Source organism: Dioscorea cayenensis, chromosome 12 (assembly GCF_009730915.1).
Source record: "Dioscorea cayenensis subsp. rotundata cultivar TDr96_F1 chromosome 12, TDr96_F1_v2_PseudoChromosome.rev07_lg8_w22 25.fasta, whole genome shotgun sequence".
NCBI classification, from domain to species: domain Eukaryota; kingdom Viridiplantae; phylum Streptophyta; class Magnoliopsida; order Dioscoreales; family Dioscoreaceae; genus Dioscorea; species Dioscorea cayenensis.
This window is the reverse complement of record NC_052482.1, coordinates 20078372-20097592: the sequence shown is the minus strand read 5'-3', so window position 1 is coordinate 20097592 and position 19221 is coordinate 20078372. Positions and strand designations below refer to the sequence as shown.

The 19221-nt window shown below is 36.2% G+C and overlaps 4 protein-coding genes across 5 annotated transcripts; 3 read left to right on the top strand and 1 right to left on the bottom strand.

Moving 5' to 3' along the window:
* The first annotated feature begins 1253 nt into the window (after positions 1 to 1253).
* On the top strand, positions 1254 to 4902 carry LOC120273743 (phosphoinositide phospholipase C 2-like). The gene is given in 9 exon segments (XM_039280446.1): positions 1254 to 1604; positions 2389 to 2585; positions 2717 to 2852; positions 3088 to 3542; positions 3737 to 3854; positions 3950 to 4087; positions 4162 to 4248; positions 4348 to 4587; positions 4589 to 4902. Coding segments are annotated over 9 exon segments (1773 nt in total). The 5' UTR covers positions 1254 to 1256; the 3' UTR covers positions 4643 to 4902.
* A 2017-nt stretch (positions 4903 to 6919) lies between these two features.
* On the top strand, positions 6920 to 8594 carry LOC120273882 (rhodanese-like domain-containing protein 10). Its single transcript, XM_039280621.1, has 2 exons — positions 6920 to 7446; positions 8368 to 8594. The coding sequence occupies exons 1-2, from the start codon at positions 7019 to 7021 to the stop codon at positions 8570 to 8572; spliced, it is 633 nt and encodes a 210-aa protein (XP_039136555.1). The 5' UTR covers positions 6920 to 7018; the 3' UTR covers positions 8573 to 8594.
* Positions 8595 to 9503: 909 nt separating this feature from the next.
* On the top strand, positions 9504 to 13453 carry LOC120273695 (putative serine/threonine-protein kinase-like protein CCR3). The gene is given in 2 exon segments (XM_039280385.1): positions 9504 to 10625; positions 10627 to 13453. Coding segments are annotated over 2 exon segments (2319 nt in total). The 5' UTR covers positions 9504 to 10001; the 3' UTR covers positions 12322 to 13453.
* A 906-nt stretch (positions 13454 to 14359) lies between these two features.
* On the bottom strand, positions 14360 to 18930 carry LOC120273696 (carboxy-terminal domain RNA polymerase II polypeptide A small phosphatase 1-like). Of its 2 annotated transcripts, none has more exons than XM_039280387.1 (6): positions 18481 to 18930; positions 16515 to 16643; positions 16297 to 16417; positions 16104 to 16185; positions 14820 to 15013; positions 14360 to 14732 (listed from the first exon to the last, which is right to left on the bottom strand). In XM_039280387.1, exons 1-6 carry the CDS (start codon positions 18760 to 18762, stop codon positions 14662 to 14664), a joined length of 879 nt encoding a protein of 292 aa, XP_039136321.1. In that variant the 5' UTR covers positions 18763 to 18930; the 3' UTR covers positions 14360 to 14661. The 2 variants fall into 2 exon arrangements, with proteins under 2 accessions (XP_039136321.1, XP_039136320.1); XM_039280386.1 differs by having other exon boundaries at positions 14860 to 15013; positions 18481 to 18853.
* Between the last annotated feature and the right edge of the window lie 291 nt (positions 18931 to 19221).

Below are 19221 nucleotides of genomic sequence, written 5' to 3'. Positions count from 1 at the left end.
TTTCTTTTTATTTTTAAGTGTTTGGAATTATTTTTGGCAATATTCTCAATTTACTATTTATTCTACCTCATTAGGGAACTTGTCAGGCTCTTGGAGATGCAACCTTCTACCCTCGCTTAAGGACACATGTGACCTTCTGGCTTAGGCCATTATTTGGAATATTCGTTTAAAGGGAAAAGAGTGTATCTTTAGTGCTAAAACACATCCACCACCAACAATCATTATTGAAATTATTTATATGCTCTTTTCTTAGGTGTCTGTTGCTCTGGATATTTTAAGAGGCAAAAGCTATAGGATTTATTTGTTCTTGTGAAAAGAAAATTATAATTCTTGGGACTCCACTAGAGCAATCTTGGTGAATTGACATCCAACATGGGCTTAGATTGATCACCAGTTTGGGCTTGGCATCACTCAAGGGAAAGATCTTTCTCTCACTCTCCAAGGTGATACTGGTTATATTTGTCCTTCGATAGTGTAAATTTTACTGTTTTGGTCACTTTTTCACTATCTGTACCATGTTCTTTTATATTATTTCTCTTTATTTTTTTTTCTACTATATTAGTATTATTTTTTTTTTAATGAATATGGTTGTTCCATTTTTTAGAAGAAAAAAAAAACATATTTAAAAATTTGACCATCAAGAGTATTTTTTGGAACGCAAAAAAATAATAATCACAACTAGGATTGAAGTGACTATAAAAGATAATTTATAATAACAAATAAATAAGTAAATAATCAACAGTCCAAATCATATGAAGAGATAAGAAATAGAATTCCTTGAACCAGTCACCAGTGGTCTAATTCCACCTTATCACAGTGAGTATAACAACTTCCCCAAAAAAATTTGCTCCCAAGTCAAACACAAAATTATTTAGCAGACAAATTTTTTAAACAAACTATTCCTTGCTGGACTAATTACTCACCACAAAACAAACAATAATCACCAAGTAAAACACCTTGAGACTCTCAACCTTCAAATCAAGCATAAATGTTATCATGTTAGCCTAATTCTCAACCATAACTAGTAATTAATCACTATATCTTTAATGTCTAACAAATATTTATTAACAAAACGACAAATAAAAAAAATAATATGCCGGTGAAAACGAAAGAAGAAAAGCATAGAGCACTAGAAAAAAAGTTGAGCCACATGAATCACATTAGCCTCTATTTATTGTCCATATATAAAAGCTCAAAGATCAACTAATTGATCTCATCTTGTTCTTTCACTTTGATCACTAGCCATTAAAAATAGCATGACAACTTATAGAGTGTGTTTTTGCTTCAAGAGAAGATTCACGGCGTCGAACGAGACGCCGGAGGTGATCAAGGAGGTGTTCCGGCAATACTCGGAGAATGGTGTGATGGGGCCGGAGGAGTTGATGAAGTTCATGGTGGAAGTGCAAGGAGATAAAGAGGTTACAAGAGAGGAAGCTCAAGCTATCATTGATGCACACCATGAGCACAACAAACATGTTGGTGCTTTGCATCATCATCATCATCATCATCTTCTTCATCATCATCGGAAGGGACTCACTTTAGAGGGATTCTTTCATTATGTCTTCTCGGAAGTCAACAATCCTCCTGTCTCTTCTTCTCTTGGTGTTAGTTTTCTTTCTTTATTATTATTATTTTTTTTTATGTTCTAATAATATAAGTTTTCTAGCAATTTATTATTAAATATCAGTATGAATACATATATATATATAAATTTGAGGGGGTTTTTTTCTCTCTTTTCCCTATCTTTTATATCTTTTATATAGATGTAATATATATTATGAAGTTAATTTGGAAAATTTTTCTTAAATTTTGTTTTTTAGTTGAAGAGATCTTTTTCTTAGAACATGTTATGTAAGAAGCTTGATGGGATATATAAATATATATACAGGGAAAAATTCGTTGTGTAATTACTTTGAGAAAAATCCAACCAAAATTATAGTTTTTAATATTAGAGATAATTATCATATATTAGTTAATTAAACCAATATCAAGATATATAAGAGGTTTTTTTTATTTTAACATGTTATGAAGAAATTTGTTACAACATATATAAGGAAAAATTCAATGTAAATTATTTTGAGAAAAATCTATCAAATTTTATTTCTTTGTATCACATGTAATAGTTTCAAGTAAATAATTTTTTTTTTAAAAAAAAATTATTACTTCAGCTTTATCATTATATATATATATATTGTCAACATGTTGATGTTGGTACAATAATTAATCAAATTTAATAGTTTCTTATTGATTCATGAAACAAGTGTAATCTCTGTTATCATGAGTTGGATCCCACAAAAGATTCATAGTTTTTTGTTTGTTCCCCAACTCTAAAGTGATTCTTTGCACACATGATTTTGCTTAATTGAATTTCTTAGTCTTTGTCTGCAGGTTCATCAAGACATGAAGGCCCCATTGTCACATTACTTCATTTACACAGGCCATAACTCATACTTAACAGGGAATCAGATCAGCAGTGTTTGCAGTGATGTCCCAATTGTGAAGGCCCTCAAGAAAGGAGTGAGAGTTATTGAACTTGATATGTGGCCTAACTCTACTAAAGACGACATAGATATCCTTCACGGCGGGTAATATAATTGTAGTTCACCTACTATTATTAATGAATATATATGACTAGTTTGTTTGCAACATGACTAATAAATTAATGAAATGACCGGTTTGTTTGTAACTAATAATTCAATGGATGAGTTACCGACAGGACATTGACTACGCCGGTTGAATTGATCAAATGCTTGAGGTCTATCAAGGAACATGCATTTACCACATCTCCATATCCAGTGATTTTGACTCTTGAAGACCATCTTACACCTGATCTTCAAGCTAAAGCAGCCAAGGTAGATTAAACCATTAACGTTCTTGTGTTCCTTGATAATTTTTATGCATTTTTTGAATTATAATTAAAACATCTTGCCAACAAGGGCACTTTACTATTTATAATGTATTGTCCCGTATTTCTCAAACACATAAAAAAAATAATAATAATGATAAAATAGTTTTTTTTTTTAAATTAAAATAGGTTTTCTGATAAGTTTTAGTCTCATTTAATATTTCTTTTTATCTTTTATTCAGATGATTTCTGAAACATTTGGAGAATCATTATTTGTTACAAAATCAGACTACTTGGAGGAATTTCCATCACCTGAAGAACTGAAAATGAAGATTATAATATCCACAAAACCACCAAAAGAGTACCTTGAATCCAAATCATTCAAAGACAAGGAACAAGAATCCTCCAAGGTAACAGAAGATGAAGCATGGGGTGCTGAAGTTGAAGATTTGAAACTTGAGAATGAGTTGCAGATTGAGAATGAAGAACAAGAAGATGAACTTCATGGTGATACTGATCTAAAGTCTCAACCTTCTCTTGCACCAGAGTACAAACATCTCATTGCCATTAAAGCTATAAAGAGAATGAGTTCATTAAAGGATTCATTGATGGTTGATCCAAATAAAGTTACACGTTTGAGTTTGGGTGAACAAAAGTTTGCCAAGGCTGTTGCATCTCATCCAGATGAAGTTGTGAGGTAATTAGACAACTCAGTGCACAAGTAGAGACTAATTAAAGAAACAGATAAATAGTATTTTACTTGAGGAATGGAAATGACAATGACTTCTTCTAAATTAGTGATCAACAATGACATTAAATGTTATTTTTTTTTTTTCTGTTTATGGTTTTATATCATGATGCACTTAAAAATAAAGGAGAACTGGTTTATAGATTTGCTCAGAGGAACTTATTGAGGATTTACCCAAAGGCCACAAGAGTAACATCATCCAATTATAATCCTTTACTTGGTTGGACTCATGGAGCTCAAATGGTTGCATTGAACATGCAGGTATAAACCAAAATTCTCCTCAAAATTTTCTCTATGTTTCATTGGTTTAAGACGATAATAGTAATTTTTCGATGTTGAAATATCACAAACAACAGGGATATGGAAGATCACTGTGGTTAATGCAAGGGATGTTCAGAGCAAATGGTGAATGTGGTTATGTGAAGAAACCAGATATTCTAATTAAAGACATCTTCAATCCCAAAGCAGTATTGCCAGTAAAAAAAACTTTGAAGGTAATTAACTTCCAACCCAATATATATTATGTCTAAACATTTGTTCAAACAATTATGTTCGATATAATAAACAGGTGACAGTGTATATGGGAGATGGATGGCGATATGATTTCGGTAAAACACATTTCGATACATACTCACCTCCCGACTTTTATACAAGGGTACGTAATTAGTAAAAAGCCGAAGAGAAAGAGTTAGTGTGTTGTTCAATGAAATGAATTACTGAATGAGAAAGTGAATGAATATATACTGCATTGCAGGTTGGCATAGCAGGGGTGCAATGTGATGCAGTGATGAAGAGAACAAAGGCAATTGAGGACAATTGGAGTCCAGTTTGGAATGAAGAGTTTGTGTTCCCTTTATGTGTTCCAGAGTTGGCATTGCTGATAATTGAGGTTCATGAATATGATATGAGTGAGAAGGATGATTTTGGAGGACAAATTTGTTTGCCTGTTTGGGAATTGAGGCCTGGGATTCGGACAGTGCGCTTGTGTGATAGGAAAAGGTGATCAGATGAACTCGGTTAAGTTGTTGATGCGTTTTGAATTCATTTGATGAAGTGTATCATTTATATGAGGACTCTTTTATGGGAAGTTGATGAGTGAAGCTTGTGTCATGTATTATGCTATGTTAATTCTTAGTAATTTTTTTTTCATGGATGTGTTTTTGTAATGATGTGATTTGATTGTGATTGTATAATTTGTATTTGGGAGCCGTTTCTTTGGGTGTTGCAAGGCATCAAATGTGTATGTGTATGTGTATTTGGGAGCCGTTTATTTATCAGAGTAATTATAATAAATTTGAATCTGAATACATTAGATTGGGCGACATTTTTTTTTAAGTGTTTTTAGTATTTTTTTACTTTATTGATATTCTGACAGTCTTTTTTCATCACCGGTGGATTATGTGACGTATACGGTGTATCTGATATCATCATATGGGTATCTTTGCTTGTCTTAATTTTAATAAAGTAGTGATTTATTTATATTTATAAAATAGATAATTTGTCACATATTAAATAATGCAAAAAAAAAACATAATTAGATAAGTTAAAAACAACTATATATATATATATATATATATATGAGAAATATAGTGAATAGTGTTTATTAATAATATTTCTAAACACTACATTATACAGTATTCATCAACAACGTCCTGAATAATAGTATGAACAGTTTGAGTGGGATAAACAATGATCACATCACAACCATTCAATCATCATCTCAACAGTACACTTTTAATCATAGTTATCCAAACTAATTTGCATCACTCTTCACCATAATCCAAAAAAATTACCAATCCATTGCAACTCATCAATTATTCTGGTGTTACTGTTGCCCCTTTCTTCACCAACGTCTCTATCTTTCTATTTGATTTTCTCTCACTTACTTTTATGTGTACACTCTACGAACATTTGTAGAAAATGTGTGTATATATATTGGATTAATCCTAACTTGAAATTTTATAAAATAAAATATAAATTGTGAAAATGCAATCAGTTGACTATGAAACCTATTTAATTAGAGATGACAGTTATGATAATAGCTTGTTTGTTGATTTTAGTTTTTGTTAACACAAGTTTTCAAATGAAGTTAAATGGATATGATACACTATTAATCATAAAGAGAGAAAATTGCTTGCATACTGTGTAGAGTGGATAATTGTTAAAGCACCTTCTATAGATTTAACATTTTATGAGAAGATATATTCTAATGAACAAACTAAAATCATTAAGGGTATTTTTTTAAAAAAAATTTTTAATTAACTTGAGAGCATTTTAGTAGATTATAATATCGTATAAGCGTGTGTTTACATATATATATGTGTGTGTCTATAAAAATAATTAAATATGATTTCACATATAAATTTCAATCAGGCTAGACCATCCGTGGGCTGCCACTAGGCCAACATTGCCTGTCCATGCCCTTGTTGGGCCAGTTTAGTGGGGCCATAGGCCATGTTGGTATGAGACTTGTCATGAGTCATGACAGTCTAAGCCCGTGGGCTACAATGACATGGCTTGGAACAGTTTATTGGACTAGCCGACCATCCTTTTTTTATTTTTAATTCAAAAAATACTAAAATACCATTTCAATAAGACTATTTTTGAGTTTTTTGAGATAAAAAGACATTATTTTTCATATTTTTTAAATTTAAAATAATATTTTTAGTAGTTTACTTTGTCAGTATAGTCTTTGGGAATTTGATAACGAATACAATTTATCTCATCAATAGAGGTCCGTTAAATATTAAAAAAAAACAAATTTTTCTTAGATTTTTTCTCTTTTGAGAAATTTAAGTTTTTTAAGAAATTTTGGAGATTTTTAATAAATACGCCCTCCCTCCGTTTTTTCTTACTTGTCATATTTATCTAATTCACACTGATTAAAAAAAATATTTAAAGTTAGTTGGTTATGTATATTTTCTAAAAATTGATTATGTAAAAATTACTGATTTAAAAATTCAAGTGTATAGATTGATTATAGATTTATTGAATATTATACAAGTATATTAAATTATATAGTAAATTTTAAAAAAATTATTTAATGTTGTACATAATTTCTAAATGTGATAAGTAAAAAAAATAAAATAAAGAAGAGTTTTAAAACATGACAAGTAAAAAGAACGGAGGGAGTAAATCGGGCCAATTGTCCTGCTGGCCCAACCCAGAAAGGCCTGAACTGTGGGGTTTGTGGTGCCATACCGGCCCGGCAAACAATTTTAATAGCCCGGCAAGAAATTTAAATACCTGGCCCTGTTTGACCGGTCAAATTATCCAGAACTCTTCATTATTTTTCTTTCAAAGTGTAAAGATATCCAAAACTCTCTCTCTCATTCAATGTTTGGGATAACAGAACTCACTAAAGCCTCACATTCAGTCTTCAGATAAAAAAGAAAGAAAGAAAGAAAGAAAGAAGAACATAAGGAATGGGAAGTGCCACTCTTGGTGTACACATTCATCATTACTTATTCCACCCAACCAAACTGAGAACACTTAACTGCACTGCATCAAGCGCCCAACAAGACGAGCTCTTGGGGTCCGGCAAGGTACGCCCAATCCCGGCCAAAGATGCAGCGCAAGTGCTGCGCGCTGAAGGGTACAAGCTCTTGGACGTGAGGCCGGCGTGGGAATGGGACAAGGCCCGGGTTGTTGGGTCCGTACACGTGCCGTTGTTTGTGGAGGATAAGGGCATGGACCCTGTGACACTGCTCAAGAAATGGGTGCACTTTGGGTACATTGGTCTTTGGACTGGTCAGCTTCTCACCACCATTAATGATCAGTTTCTAGCTCAGGTACAGAATGCCTTTGCTGATAAAGAGTCTAAACTACTTGTTGCTTGCGGTGAGGGCTTGAGGTACATGCTCTTAAATTTTTTGTTTTTTTTTTTTACGCTTTTATTTATATGTTACCTGACTTCCCGGTAGTGCAGTAGATTGCCATATGATTATGAGTAGGGCTGTAAATAATACACTTTTACTCGCAAGTTACTTGGCTCGATTCGGCAAAAACTTGAATTCAGCTCGGTCTCGGTTGAATCGAGCTCGATCTCGAGTAGCTCGAGTAGTTGATTAAGACGAATTCGAATATTGTGATACTTGGCTCGAGTGCTCGCGAGCCTAATCGAGCATATATGTATATATAATATTAGGTTTATTTGATGAAAATCAAGGGATAAAACTTTCGAGCTCGAGTCGAGCTCAAATTCGAGCAAAATGTTTAGTCATTTTTAGTTTTTTTGAGCTTAGTCGAGCTTAGTTGAGTAGCTTGATTTATGTACCGAGTCGAGCTCGAGTTAAAAAATGAATACTTGATCGAGCTTCAGCAGAATATCGAATACCGAATTTCCAATCGAGCTCGAGCTCAAGCTCGCTACTACTCTGTTCTACCTCGATCAATTACACCCATAATTATGGGTGATAGACACAAGGTCAAAACCCTGCATCCATGACACTATTTATAGTACTATGTTAAAAAAATTTAGGTAGGCGGTGAGCAAGTAGTAGGCATAGAGTCGAAACCCTATCTATTTCATAACAAACAAACCTTTAAATGTTGATGCTTGTCATCTATTTTCAAAAATAAATTAATAAATGTAGACTGGGATGTGTGATACCCAAATGTTGATAAAATTTTATTCATTTAGGCATGCTTTCAAGTTATAGCATGTCAAAAGCATTATATTTCTGCAAAAGAGGCCTTGTAATTACTCTGTTTTGTCAATGTTGTTTTGGTTTTTTTTTTCTTCTGTTTTTCTCAATACGAATATGTTAATCAGGTCAAGGATAGCTTTGAAGGTGTTGGAAAAGGATGGGTATAAGAATTTGGCATGGTTGGCAGGAGGTTTTAATAGATCTAAAAATAGTGATTTTCCTGAAGTTGAAGGGAGTGGCAAACTGCAATTTGCCACCATTGGTGGAGTTTCTTATTTGTTTCTCCAACTGCTGCTCATTTTGCAAGTGCTTGGCAAGGATAGTGATTAAAAGATTACTGTTTCTTAGGTCATCTTGTGTATTTTGTTTAACGTTTTGTAATGATGCCTGGTTGAGTTGATTCAATGTTTTTTCTCCACATATGAACATGGTAAACCATCTTCATCAAAAGATAAATAAATAAAATAAAATAATTATACTATAAACCATAACCTGTCATAACAAGATAGTAGGGAAAAAACACAAGGAAAAGTTTCACAAAAACAACTAGCCCTACCTGATAATTCAGACTATATATATATATATATATATATATGCATCCAAACTTATTGATTTTTTTTTTAACAAAATCAACAAGCGATAAATCAAAAAATAAACAGGTACAAAAATGCATATGGCTTGACTAACTTATTAGAGATAATCTTCCGCTAAATTTATTAGTTGGTTCAATTTAACAAGCCTCATTTTTGCTGTTAAAGTTTCTAAACGTATTGCTAAAGACAAAACCATCAACGTTGATATTGAAATTTTAAAAAACATCTTATGCGCATATTGGAACACTAGAGAAGATATATCATTTTCCATCAATGACTCTATTTAAAATCTTTTTTTTTTTACTTAAAAAAACCCAAATGTGCAAGATGTGCACATACACATGCACAAAGTTGACAAATCACAATCAAAAATGTGCATATACCAAAAAAATAAAAATAAATAAATAAATTTAACACCTTGACTCATTTGCCTTATCTTATGTCTAGAGGATTGTATATAACTTCACACGCATGCACAAATGCAAGCGTACACATGAAATTGACAAATCACATCAAAGAACATGCACATGCACATACACATGCATGAAACTGACAAATCACATCAACGATATCCATATACAAAAAATTAACACTTTAACTCACTTATATTTTTACTTTATGTAAACTAAGATTCGAACACCTCTCTTTGGTAACGACACAAAACGCTTTATTCCAAAAAGTGCTAATACCAATAAATCAAACAATCAATAACATCTTCACATATATTACCTGATAGAATTAATAAAAAATAAAAACCATATATACATCTAAATTCTAATTAGCAAGGTAAGCAGCTGACTGGTACTTTAGTCTAAGCAGCCTCACTTGACTAAGCCACAGAGCCACACCAAAACAAGGCATCCAAAGTCCACCAATTTCAAGTCGTAATCTACCCAATCACTTAACCAAACAACCCTCAATGGACTCACACTACATCTTCACTCTCTATTTCAAATCCAACGGCTATCAATCCGTCGTCAGAAGTCCCACCATTCCCTCATCACCCATTGGAGGGAAATTTCCCAAACAACCCCTCTGCCACGTGTTCAATTCCAACTTGTTCTATTGAAGTCCCATCCGTTTCAAAACATCTCTTCTTTCCTTCTTTTTCAATCTCCTCGTCGTTATCGTGCTTCGCCGATGAACGGAACAGTCTCAGCCGTCCGATGAGAGTCTTGCTCACTGTCGCGGTGATGATAACCGCGATCATCACCCTCCTCTTCTTCTCCATCGCCGTCGATGCCTTTGGCTCCGCCGCCACCCTCGCCATTAGCTCTGGCACCGTTTGCGGCATCGTCTCCGGCGCATCCCTTCCATCCATCTCCTGTAATAGAGTGATCGATCCACCAACATCGTCGATCACTCTCTCACCCAATGTCTCCTTCTCCTCCATCTCCGGCGGCCGAGGTTTTATCTGTGGCATCCGCTCTGGCGGTAGAAGTCTCCTTTGCTGGAACATTTCCGGGGATTTGAGTGTCAAGAGGATCTACAATGGCTCCGTCATCGTTGGTCTCAGTGTTGGCGAAGATCAAATTGCCGCCGAGAAAGCGGACGGCACTGGCATCTTGTTCTGGCGTGGCGACGGTTCCTTTGAAAACGTGAATGGCTCATTCCGATCACTCACTTCCGGTCGTGGCTTCTCCTGTGCCATCGATGATAACTCCACCGTCCAGTGCTGGGGCAGCCGGAGAAATCAAATCCAGCCGGCCTACAAGAGTATCTCAATGTCAAGTATCGTTGCAGGAGATTCTCACGTCTGTGGGATCACCACCAACGGTGACCTCATCTGCAAAGGGTAGCAACAACACCGGCCAGATAAACACCCCTAAAAGCTCGCCTTTTGAGTTCTCTAACCTCGCGCTCGGTGTGAACCATAGCTGCGCGATTCGTCAAGAGACTGGAGCAGTGCTCTGTTGGGGTGGTGGCGGAGACGGCAAGGGTACCTTCAGTCCAATTGGCAAGACACCGTTGGAGTCCATCGTTGCCGGAGAAGATCGCACATGCGGAATTCTGTCAGCCAATTTATCAGTTATTTGCTGGGGATCCAACAGGGACAATCTCCAGGTCACTGTTGTTCCACTCCTCAGTGTTCTCCCTGACATTTGCCTGCCGGACCAGAGCTCCTGTAGCTGCGGCATTGATATCAACTCTCAGGTTCTCTGCGCCGGCACCGGGTTTATATGCAAACCCTGCAACCGTTTCCCACCCCCTTTGGTTCCTCCTCCAATACCACCACCATTGTTGCGAACAACGAGAAAAAAGAGCAAGTGGAACTACGCCTCTGTGATCATCGGCGCAGTGGGAGGTTTCATAGGTGTTTGTTCATTGTTCTACTTGATGTTCACCTGCGTATGCCGACGAGAAAAGGTCCACAACTCCGTCCAACCCACCACTGCCCCTGGGGCAGGAGCGCCGAGCACTTACGCCTCCCCATCCGCCTCACGCTCGGCCATTTTCATCCGCCAAGCATCACGCGTAATGCGGCGACAACGAAGCGGCACTTCATCCTCAATGAAAGACCGCGCCGAGCTGTTCACATTCGCTGAGCTCGCCGCTGCAACCAAGAACTTCTCACCGGAAAACAAGATCGGCGCCGGGAGTTTCGGGCAAGTCTACAAAGGCCAACTACAAGACGGCCGCGAGGTGGCCATCAAGCGAAGCGAAACAGGGCCAAAAGCCAAGAAATTTCAAGAAAAGGAGAGCGCTTTCCAATCCGAACTCTCATTTCTCTCCAGGCTTAATCACAAACACCTCGTAGGCCTCATCGGTTACTGCGAAGAAGACGACGAACGCCTCCTCGTCTACGACTACATGACCAATGGAGCACTCTACGACCACCTCCACTCCAACAGGACAAACACCACATTGGATTCATGGAAACTGAGAATCAAAGTGCTTCTAGACGCAGCGAGAGGGATTGAATACCTGCACAACTACGCAGTGCCACCGATCATTCACAGAGACATCAAATCCTCCAACATTCTGTTGGATGAAAACTGGACAGCAAGAGTATCAGATTTTGGTCTCTCTTTGATGGGTCCGGCAACGGACAGCGAACACCTATCAATGAAGGCGGCAGGGACAGTGGGGTACATGGATCCAGAGTACTATGGAATGCAGCAATTGACGGTGAAGAGCGATGTGTATGGATTTGGAGTGGTGATGCTGGAGATGATCACTGGGAAGAGGGCAATATTCAAGGAAGAAGGAGACAAGGAAAGCCCAACAAGCGTAGTTGATTACGCAATGCCGAGCATTGTCGCCGGGGATGTGTTCAAGGTGCTCGACGAAACGGTCGGAGTGCTGAACGCGCAGGAGGCCGAGGCGGTGGAGCTGGTGGCGTATACAGCCGTGCATTGTGTGAGTCTTGAAGGAAGAGAGAGGCCAACCATGAGTGATGTTGTTGGTAACCTTGAGAGTGCGCATGGGATGTGTCAAGGAAGCCATGTTAGTATCTCAACTGCTAGCATTCTCTCTTCTGATTGATTTTTTTATATTTTTTTCTTTTTGGGAGGTGGGGGTTGAATGATGGGATGAAGATGGGTTTTGACTGATTTGTGATCTAACATTTGTGACCAATTATTTTGGTTTAAAATTTAATGAGATTAAAAGTTCACCCTTTCCTGTCAATTCAGTAAACGTGTTTGACTGTGTTTTTGGAAAATATATGGTCGTGTTCTAAGATTGAATGTCATTGTTAACTTTTGGAGTATGGGTTGACAGTTGTAGGATAGAAGGTCTTCAGATGATTTTCTAACCTGGTTCTATGAAATCATAGTCATTTTTAGTGCAAAAAGACTAATTGCCACCACCTGACGCTGTAAACGTAGGGATATCTTCTTTAAAAGTTTGAATCGAGTTTTTTCATCTTTCACTATCATAGTTTGACATGAATCATTCAATTACAACATAAAAAAATAACAAAAAAAGATAACTAGAGAATAAATTGATTCTAGAACCGAATGAGATAACTTCAGTCCCCTCACAGAAAACTCAGCTTGGTTTATTTATTAAATTAAATGAGCAATTCTTGATTCTAATTTTTCTAAACATCCTCAAATTTGCCGATTTCTATACTAGTAATTTAATTATCATTACTGTAACAATATTATTATAATTCTATTATTATGACTAAATCAGTCAAGTTTGTGCTTGGCATTTTTTTAATGAAGCTAAGCTTGAATTTGATTAATGAAATTTAAGATAAAATTGAATACAGACTCGTTTAAAATAGTGCCTAACTGAGCTTACACATGGAAAAGTTAGGGTCCAGCACGGCTCTGTACCAGCCCTGCCGCCACCCAAAAGAAAAGAATATATAATTTAATTTTGAAAACAAATCAAGAAGATATATGAGAAATAAAAACCTTGCTAGTATTGAAGGAGACATGGACACCAACATAAGTGAGAACACAATGATTGACGTCTCACCAACCAGATTAATCCCTTTTGCCCAACTCTAGACAGCACTTCACTGGACCCATATATTTATAGTTTACTTCCTTGATAAAGGCTCTCTTTTCCAGTGGATCAAACATTCAATAAAGTTGATATGGCATGTAAAATTGAAACAAGAAATTGATGACTTTGTGGTTGGTGGGTGGCGGTGATCACTTCAGTTTTTCTTAAAATTGTAACCAAGTTTGATATTCATGAAGCGACATACCACCGGTCCACCGACCAGAGTTTGATATTATAAACATATGCAAAGTCCTTTGGTGTTTACATTTTTGTGCACTGATGTACTTCATTTTCAACAAACCTTGGTGTTACTTATTGTTGTGTGAATGTGTGTGGGAGAAGTATAGTTTACTGTCTAAATCCATTAAAAAAATTGAAACCTTATAAATCTGTTTAGAGAATTAAAAAAATATATCACTTTATAAAACTTAAATAAGAGTCTACATGTGTCTCCAAATTACAATGTCTTTGAGAGTTATAGTTGTTTTTATCTGTGAAATAGAACAAAAAGATTGTAAATACTACCAACACTTGGATTCAAATAAATTAAGCGGCAGTTTATTAAGTCAAGTTCTACAACAAACTTCCAATTAAGCAAGTGCCACATTACTCCGATGAAAATTAGGTACCATTTGTCTAGTGTAGGAAAGTGTCAACATTTCTTATAGATTCTGTAGTATTGTTAATTAATCGCTTTCAAAGTATGATGCTGGACTTTAATGCTTTATTTAAAATAACAGCAATTAGGTAAGTTCAAGTCAATACAAGGGCCTACTACTTTTCACAAGTTTCAAATGTTGAAGATCTGTAATATATTCATTTCCGTCTTATTTTGTCTATCCAAATAAAAAAAATTATTCCTCTGAAGTACAAATTGAACTACTAACCTAAATGGCTCATGTTTCAATGTGTAATTTGATCAAGTTTGAACCGAAAAGAGTGACCAGTCCTACAGTCACGTCATTAACAATGTATGATGTATATTAAGAATTTAACTGCTTATGTTGACAACATGACTATAAGAACATCAAAAGAAACAATAAAATAACAGCTATACAACAAGTTCATTAACAACATTTGAACAGCTATTATCAAATGTTAGTATTTATGCATATAGATACAGCACTGAGAGTTTTATTTGCACGGTGCTCATGAATCTAAAGAATCTGGCATTTTTAACTGGATGATAATATACAAGAATGCATGAAATCGGTATAAGTTACTTACCGCAAGGCTTGATACATGTTGAAGTGCGGAAAGAATGACCGCCGTTGCCAAAGGGTTCAAGTGTACTCTAGTATTTACATACTTCAATCAAGGGAAGGAATCCCATGCTTTTGAAACCACTCTGGCATGCGAAATTTTTCATATAGAAAAGGTCTGACATCCTTCTGGAGGGAAAGCTGCTTTAGAAGTGGAAGAAGGTCTCTCATGAGCTGCAGGAAAAGTCAAATTTAACAGAAAGGGTTAGAAAACTCTCATCAGATGAAAAAGGTTCATCAAAGAGTTGTAATTGAAGTTACATTTGATTCCATGAATGATTGATGTAAACATTTGGAGTACCTCATCATCATCATGTCTTCCAGCAGAAAATGGGATACAAGGTATTCCATTCAATGGTTGAAGCAAGAAACTGAATGGATTATTATCTACGAGTACAGTCCGGCATAGGTCTTTTGATAGACATGACAAATCTTTCACATGTTCCCTGTATTTCCTGAAACATAGAACACAGAAGAGGATTTATCAGAGCATGTATCCAGAACCACCTTTCTCTTGGTGACCAGCAAACCACCATGCAACTATTATCTCTACACACACCACAAAATTACTGTTCATTCTCTCTCTCTCTTTTTATAAAAAAAAATAAATGTGAAGAAGCACAACTTTCAATCTCAACATCTATGGCAAGGAAAAGGTAATCCCTCAACCTTTCACTAGTTAAAAAAATGAGTCATTAATAGAGGTGGTATATTGCCAACGACCTTCGGGTCTATTGGTACATGGGTTGCCGATAGAGCTCTCACTGAGTGGTGAGAGTTCGATTCTCGGCTGAGGGCACATTTCTGAGAGTTGTGAATAGTGGTTGTGTATGGGTGGTTCCAGCGCTCACGTGAGCGCGGCCCCGTCCCCACTTGTTCCACCGAGACTTGTGCACGTCCCTAGGTCTCTAGTGGGTTCGCCCCACTCCTCTTCCCAAAAATAGAGTTGGTATATTGATTCATTTTGATTGATCATGTGGTACCATTACATTCTGGCTTTGACAAAAATGTCTCCGACTATCAATTCCAAGCCACATAATATTCAGGCAAATTGAATATCCCCGTGAACATGCCACGTCATTACATATTTGAAGTTAAAACTAAAAGAAATACATCTTGAGATGAAGTTTGCTACACTATCAATATTTTCTAGTATGTAAACTTTGAGCCATCATAGGATTTACTATTTCATACCAAACATGTTAATAGTGACATAATACATCAAGTCTTTCCAAACCCACAAATAAGATGTTTAACTAAGCGTATAAAAAATTAGAGCTCACATGAACAATGCCTGCAGCCAAGCAGTAAATGCAAGATATACAGGAATCATTAATGTGATGGAAGCCAACTTAACAGCATTGGAAGTTATGGACACAAACAAATACAATATAATTAATATATGTAATGACCCAAAAATCAAGCAGAATGATGCTATCAAACACTATCAATTAAGTGTATAAGAAAAATAAAATAAAATAAAGCTCCAAATTCTGACGCCAACATAAAAGCATACGTCTCTTTGAGATGATAAGGGGAACTTACGTGCTGACTGTGGCAGGCCGATAAAGACGAAGAGTGAATCTGTTATTTAAATCTATTCTGTCAACTAGAGGACTAGCATAACCTGAAAGAAAAAAACACCCACCGGAAAAACACTAAATTGATGCTAATATAAACAAACCACCTAGTGAGCAGGAGCAAAAATCTGAGTGACAAATATGCAAAAGAAACAGACCTTCAAGACCAGCAGTAAAAAGAATAAGATCTGCAAATTCACTGGTCTGTTGTAAGAACTCTTGCAAACCAGGTCGCTCGAAAACTGTCACATGATTCACCTTTTGCTTTCCTTCAACATCCTTCAAGACAAAAAGATAGTTTCAGAGACGCCATTTATCCAAAAAATTGGCCAAACACAAACAGAACAATGATAGCTGTTCTGAATTTGAAATTGACCTTTTCTCCAGATACACATTCCATCTCAAAACACTTAAGCCCTGAATTTATTGCCTGGGAGCAGATAAGGGGATGAAGGCTAGATGTTTCATATGCACATACCAAAGTCTCGTCCAAGTCGAGCACTACCTGGCCAATGAAAGACAAGTAGGAAATAAGAACATTAATGAAACTCATACATAGCTCACATACAGATCGTAAATTAGAATTTGTAGCAATTGATTAACAAAAAATTTAAGACAGCAGGATAAAAAAAAATCCAAGAAAAAGAAATATCTGCCTGGATCTGTGAAAAGTGAGGAGAAAAAAGAAAACAGGTTCAATTGCAAATGTTTGAAACACAACACAAAACAGTATTTCTAGCGCTTAATTTTCTTTCCTCTGGCTCATTGTACAGAAAGAAAATGGAAAATATGCATGAAAAGTGAGGAGAAAAAAGAAAACAGGTTCAATTGCAAATGTTTGAAACACAACACAAAACAGTATTTCTAGCGCTTAATTTTCTTTCCTCTGGCTCATTGTACAGAAAGAAAATGGAAAATATGCATGCAAACCAACGTAGTTTAAAAACAAAAATAGAAGACTTCCGGTCAACCCCAAGTATTTTTTTTCCCCAGCTTCATAGTTTCTGCTTCTATTTCATTTTTTTTAAAAGTTTGAAAGTCTAATCCAAAAATAATATAACTAGAAAAAAATATGATAACCAGATGAGAACATTCATAATATTTTCTAGTTGAATACTCTGTAAAAATGTTAAATCTACAGTACATGGCCTCAATGATTCCACATTGAGAACAGACGCCAATGTCACCACCTTCCGTTTCTTACAGGGCAGCCCCTTACTGTCAAGCGTTATTGATGGAGAATGTACAAGTTTTGTACAGACAATCATTCTTTAATGATAACAAATCATGTTTCACGACTTCAATCTCATTATATTGATAGAAAGCTTCAAACTTTTATATTTTAATGAATATGATTTATCCATTTATTTTTTAAAAAAAACCTTAAATTTCTCACCATGCAAAATTTTAAGATTACTGATTTTGTTGAGATTTTTCACCCATCAGCCCCAGTGCATAATGATCTATACGTGCATTTATAGTCATCCTTCCCTCCCAAAAAGATAGCAAAAAAAATATAATAAATACTTCTGAACATCTGCCCCTACATTATCAATCTAATCATCCAATTCACAAATTGAAATGATGCACAGTACTTCCAAATTATTTGCTTCATTCATTTGAGTCAATTATATGCTAAACACTACTATAATGATCACCTGCACAATTTATAACCGAAATGACTGATCAGAACAGTTTGGACGCACTATCAATTTAGTGCAAGCATGTGCTCTCCTATTATCACCAATTTCATGCCAGTCTACAACGGTACCATCACAACTAATAACCAAGATGACTAATCAGAACAGTGTGGACTCACTATCAATTTCGTGCAAGTATGTGCTCTCCTATCATCACCAATTTCATGCCAGTCTAGTACAGTACCATCACAGATAATCTCTTAATGCTAAAGCTATAATATTGATCTCAAGAACAAGACTAACGTATCTAAACATATAATATTGTTAACTAACTAACTCAATCCAAGGAGTAATCAGTGATGACACCAAATCCTAATTAAAATTTTAAGAACTTTATATGCAGATTGATCTACTGCATCAGGATTATCTAGTTGGTGGCTTAGAATTGAAGAACACTCATCCATTCATCCGCTCACACATTATCATCAAACAACCACCTTGCCAATCTCAACTCCACCATTAAACTTCATGATCATTTTCAACGCCATCACTCAAAATCAAACCCTTAAATCTCAACCAACAGCTCTGAGATTCTAAAGAGCTCTGAAGAATTAACCATAGACATACAAACAATGGAAATCAATAACAACGTCCACAGAATTTCAGTAGCAATAGAACAAACAAGGAATGAAATCCACAAACCGTGAGCTTCCCGATGGGCACAGCAGCAGACGGTGAAAGCGGCGGCGGAGTATCAGTAGGGGCGTCAACGGGGAGGGCCATGAACGCCGGCTCAGACTCAGAAGAAGAACCAGTCAACAGATGGCGAAATCCGACGGGGGAGATTGCACGAGCCCAGGAAGGGGAGACTCTCACGATCTGGATCAAGACGCCGACGAGGAAGCCCACCCATCCGAGCAGCGCTTTCCAGGCCTGCGCCGCCGCCGTCCTCTTCTCGACGTCGGCGCCCGAGAGCTCCGCCATGGCGATTGGATCCGGTGAGGCTCGTGAGGAGAAGGAGAGGGATAGAGGAAAAGTGGAAAAGCGAAAGAGATATAAAGGGAAATGGGAAGTGGGGCCCAGTGATGCTGAGTACAAAGGGATCCACGGAAAGTCGCCGGCGATCACGGGCGGTGACGAAGCTAGTCAGTGATGGCGCGCGTGTGAGGTGGGGCCCATTTGGACACTGTGGACCGGTAACTTTTTTTTTTTTTTACCTTTTTCTTTTATAAAAGTATTTGAAATAGTGTTAATTTGTGCCCTTGTCTGAAGTGGTAAAAGTATCTGTGTAGGTTTATTGCATTAAAATACTACATTAAAGTATTTATAAAAATAAGTGAATATATATATATATATATAGTAAAAATAAACAAATTCATTTCTTAAAAAAGAATTCATGTCCCAATGTGTTCATTAAAAAAAAAACGTTCATAAAAGTAAAAT

Excerpts from the sequence above, each read along its gene's own strand:
- LOC120273882 (XM_039280621.1), top strand. The coding sequence starts at position 7,019 with ATGGGAAGTGCCACTCTTGGTGTACACATTCATCATTACTTATTCCAC. Across the intron at positions 7,447-8,367 it reads GCTTGCGGTGAGGGCTTGAG|GTCAAGGATAGCTTTGAAGG; the intron begins GTACATGCTCTT and ends TATGTTAATCAG.
- LOC120273696 (XM_039280386.1), bottom strand. The coding sequence starts at position 18,762 with ATGGCGGAGCTCTCGGGCGCCGACGTCGAGAAGAGGACGGCGGCGGCG. Across the intron at positions 16,418-16,514 it reads AATGTGTATCTGGAGAAAAG|GATGTTGAAGGAAAGCAAAA; the intron begins GTCAATTTCAAA and ends TTTGTCTTGAAG. Across the intron at positions 15,014-16,103 it reads CGGCCTGCCACAGTCAGCAC|GAAATACAGGGAACATGTGA; the intron begins GTAAGTTCCCCT and ends TCTATGTTTCAG.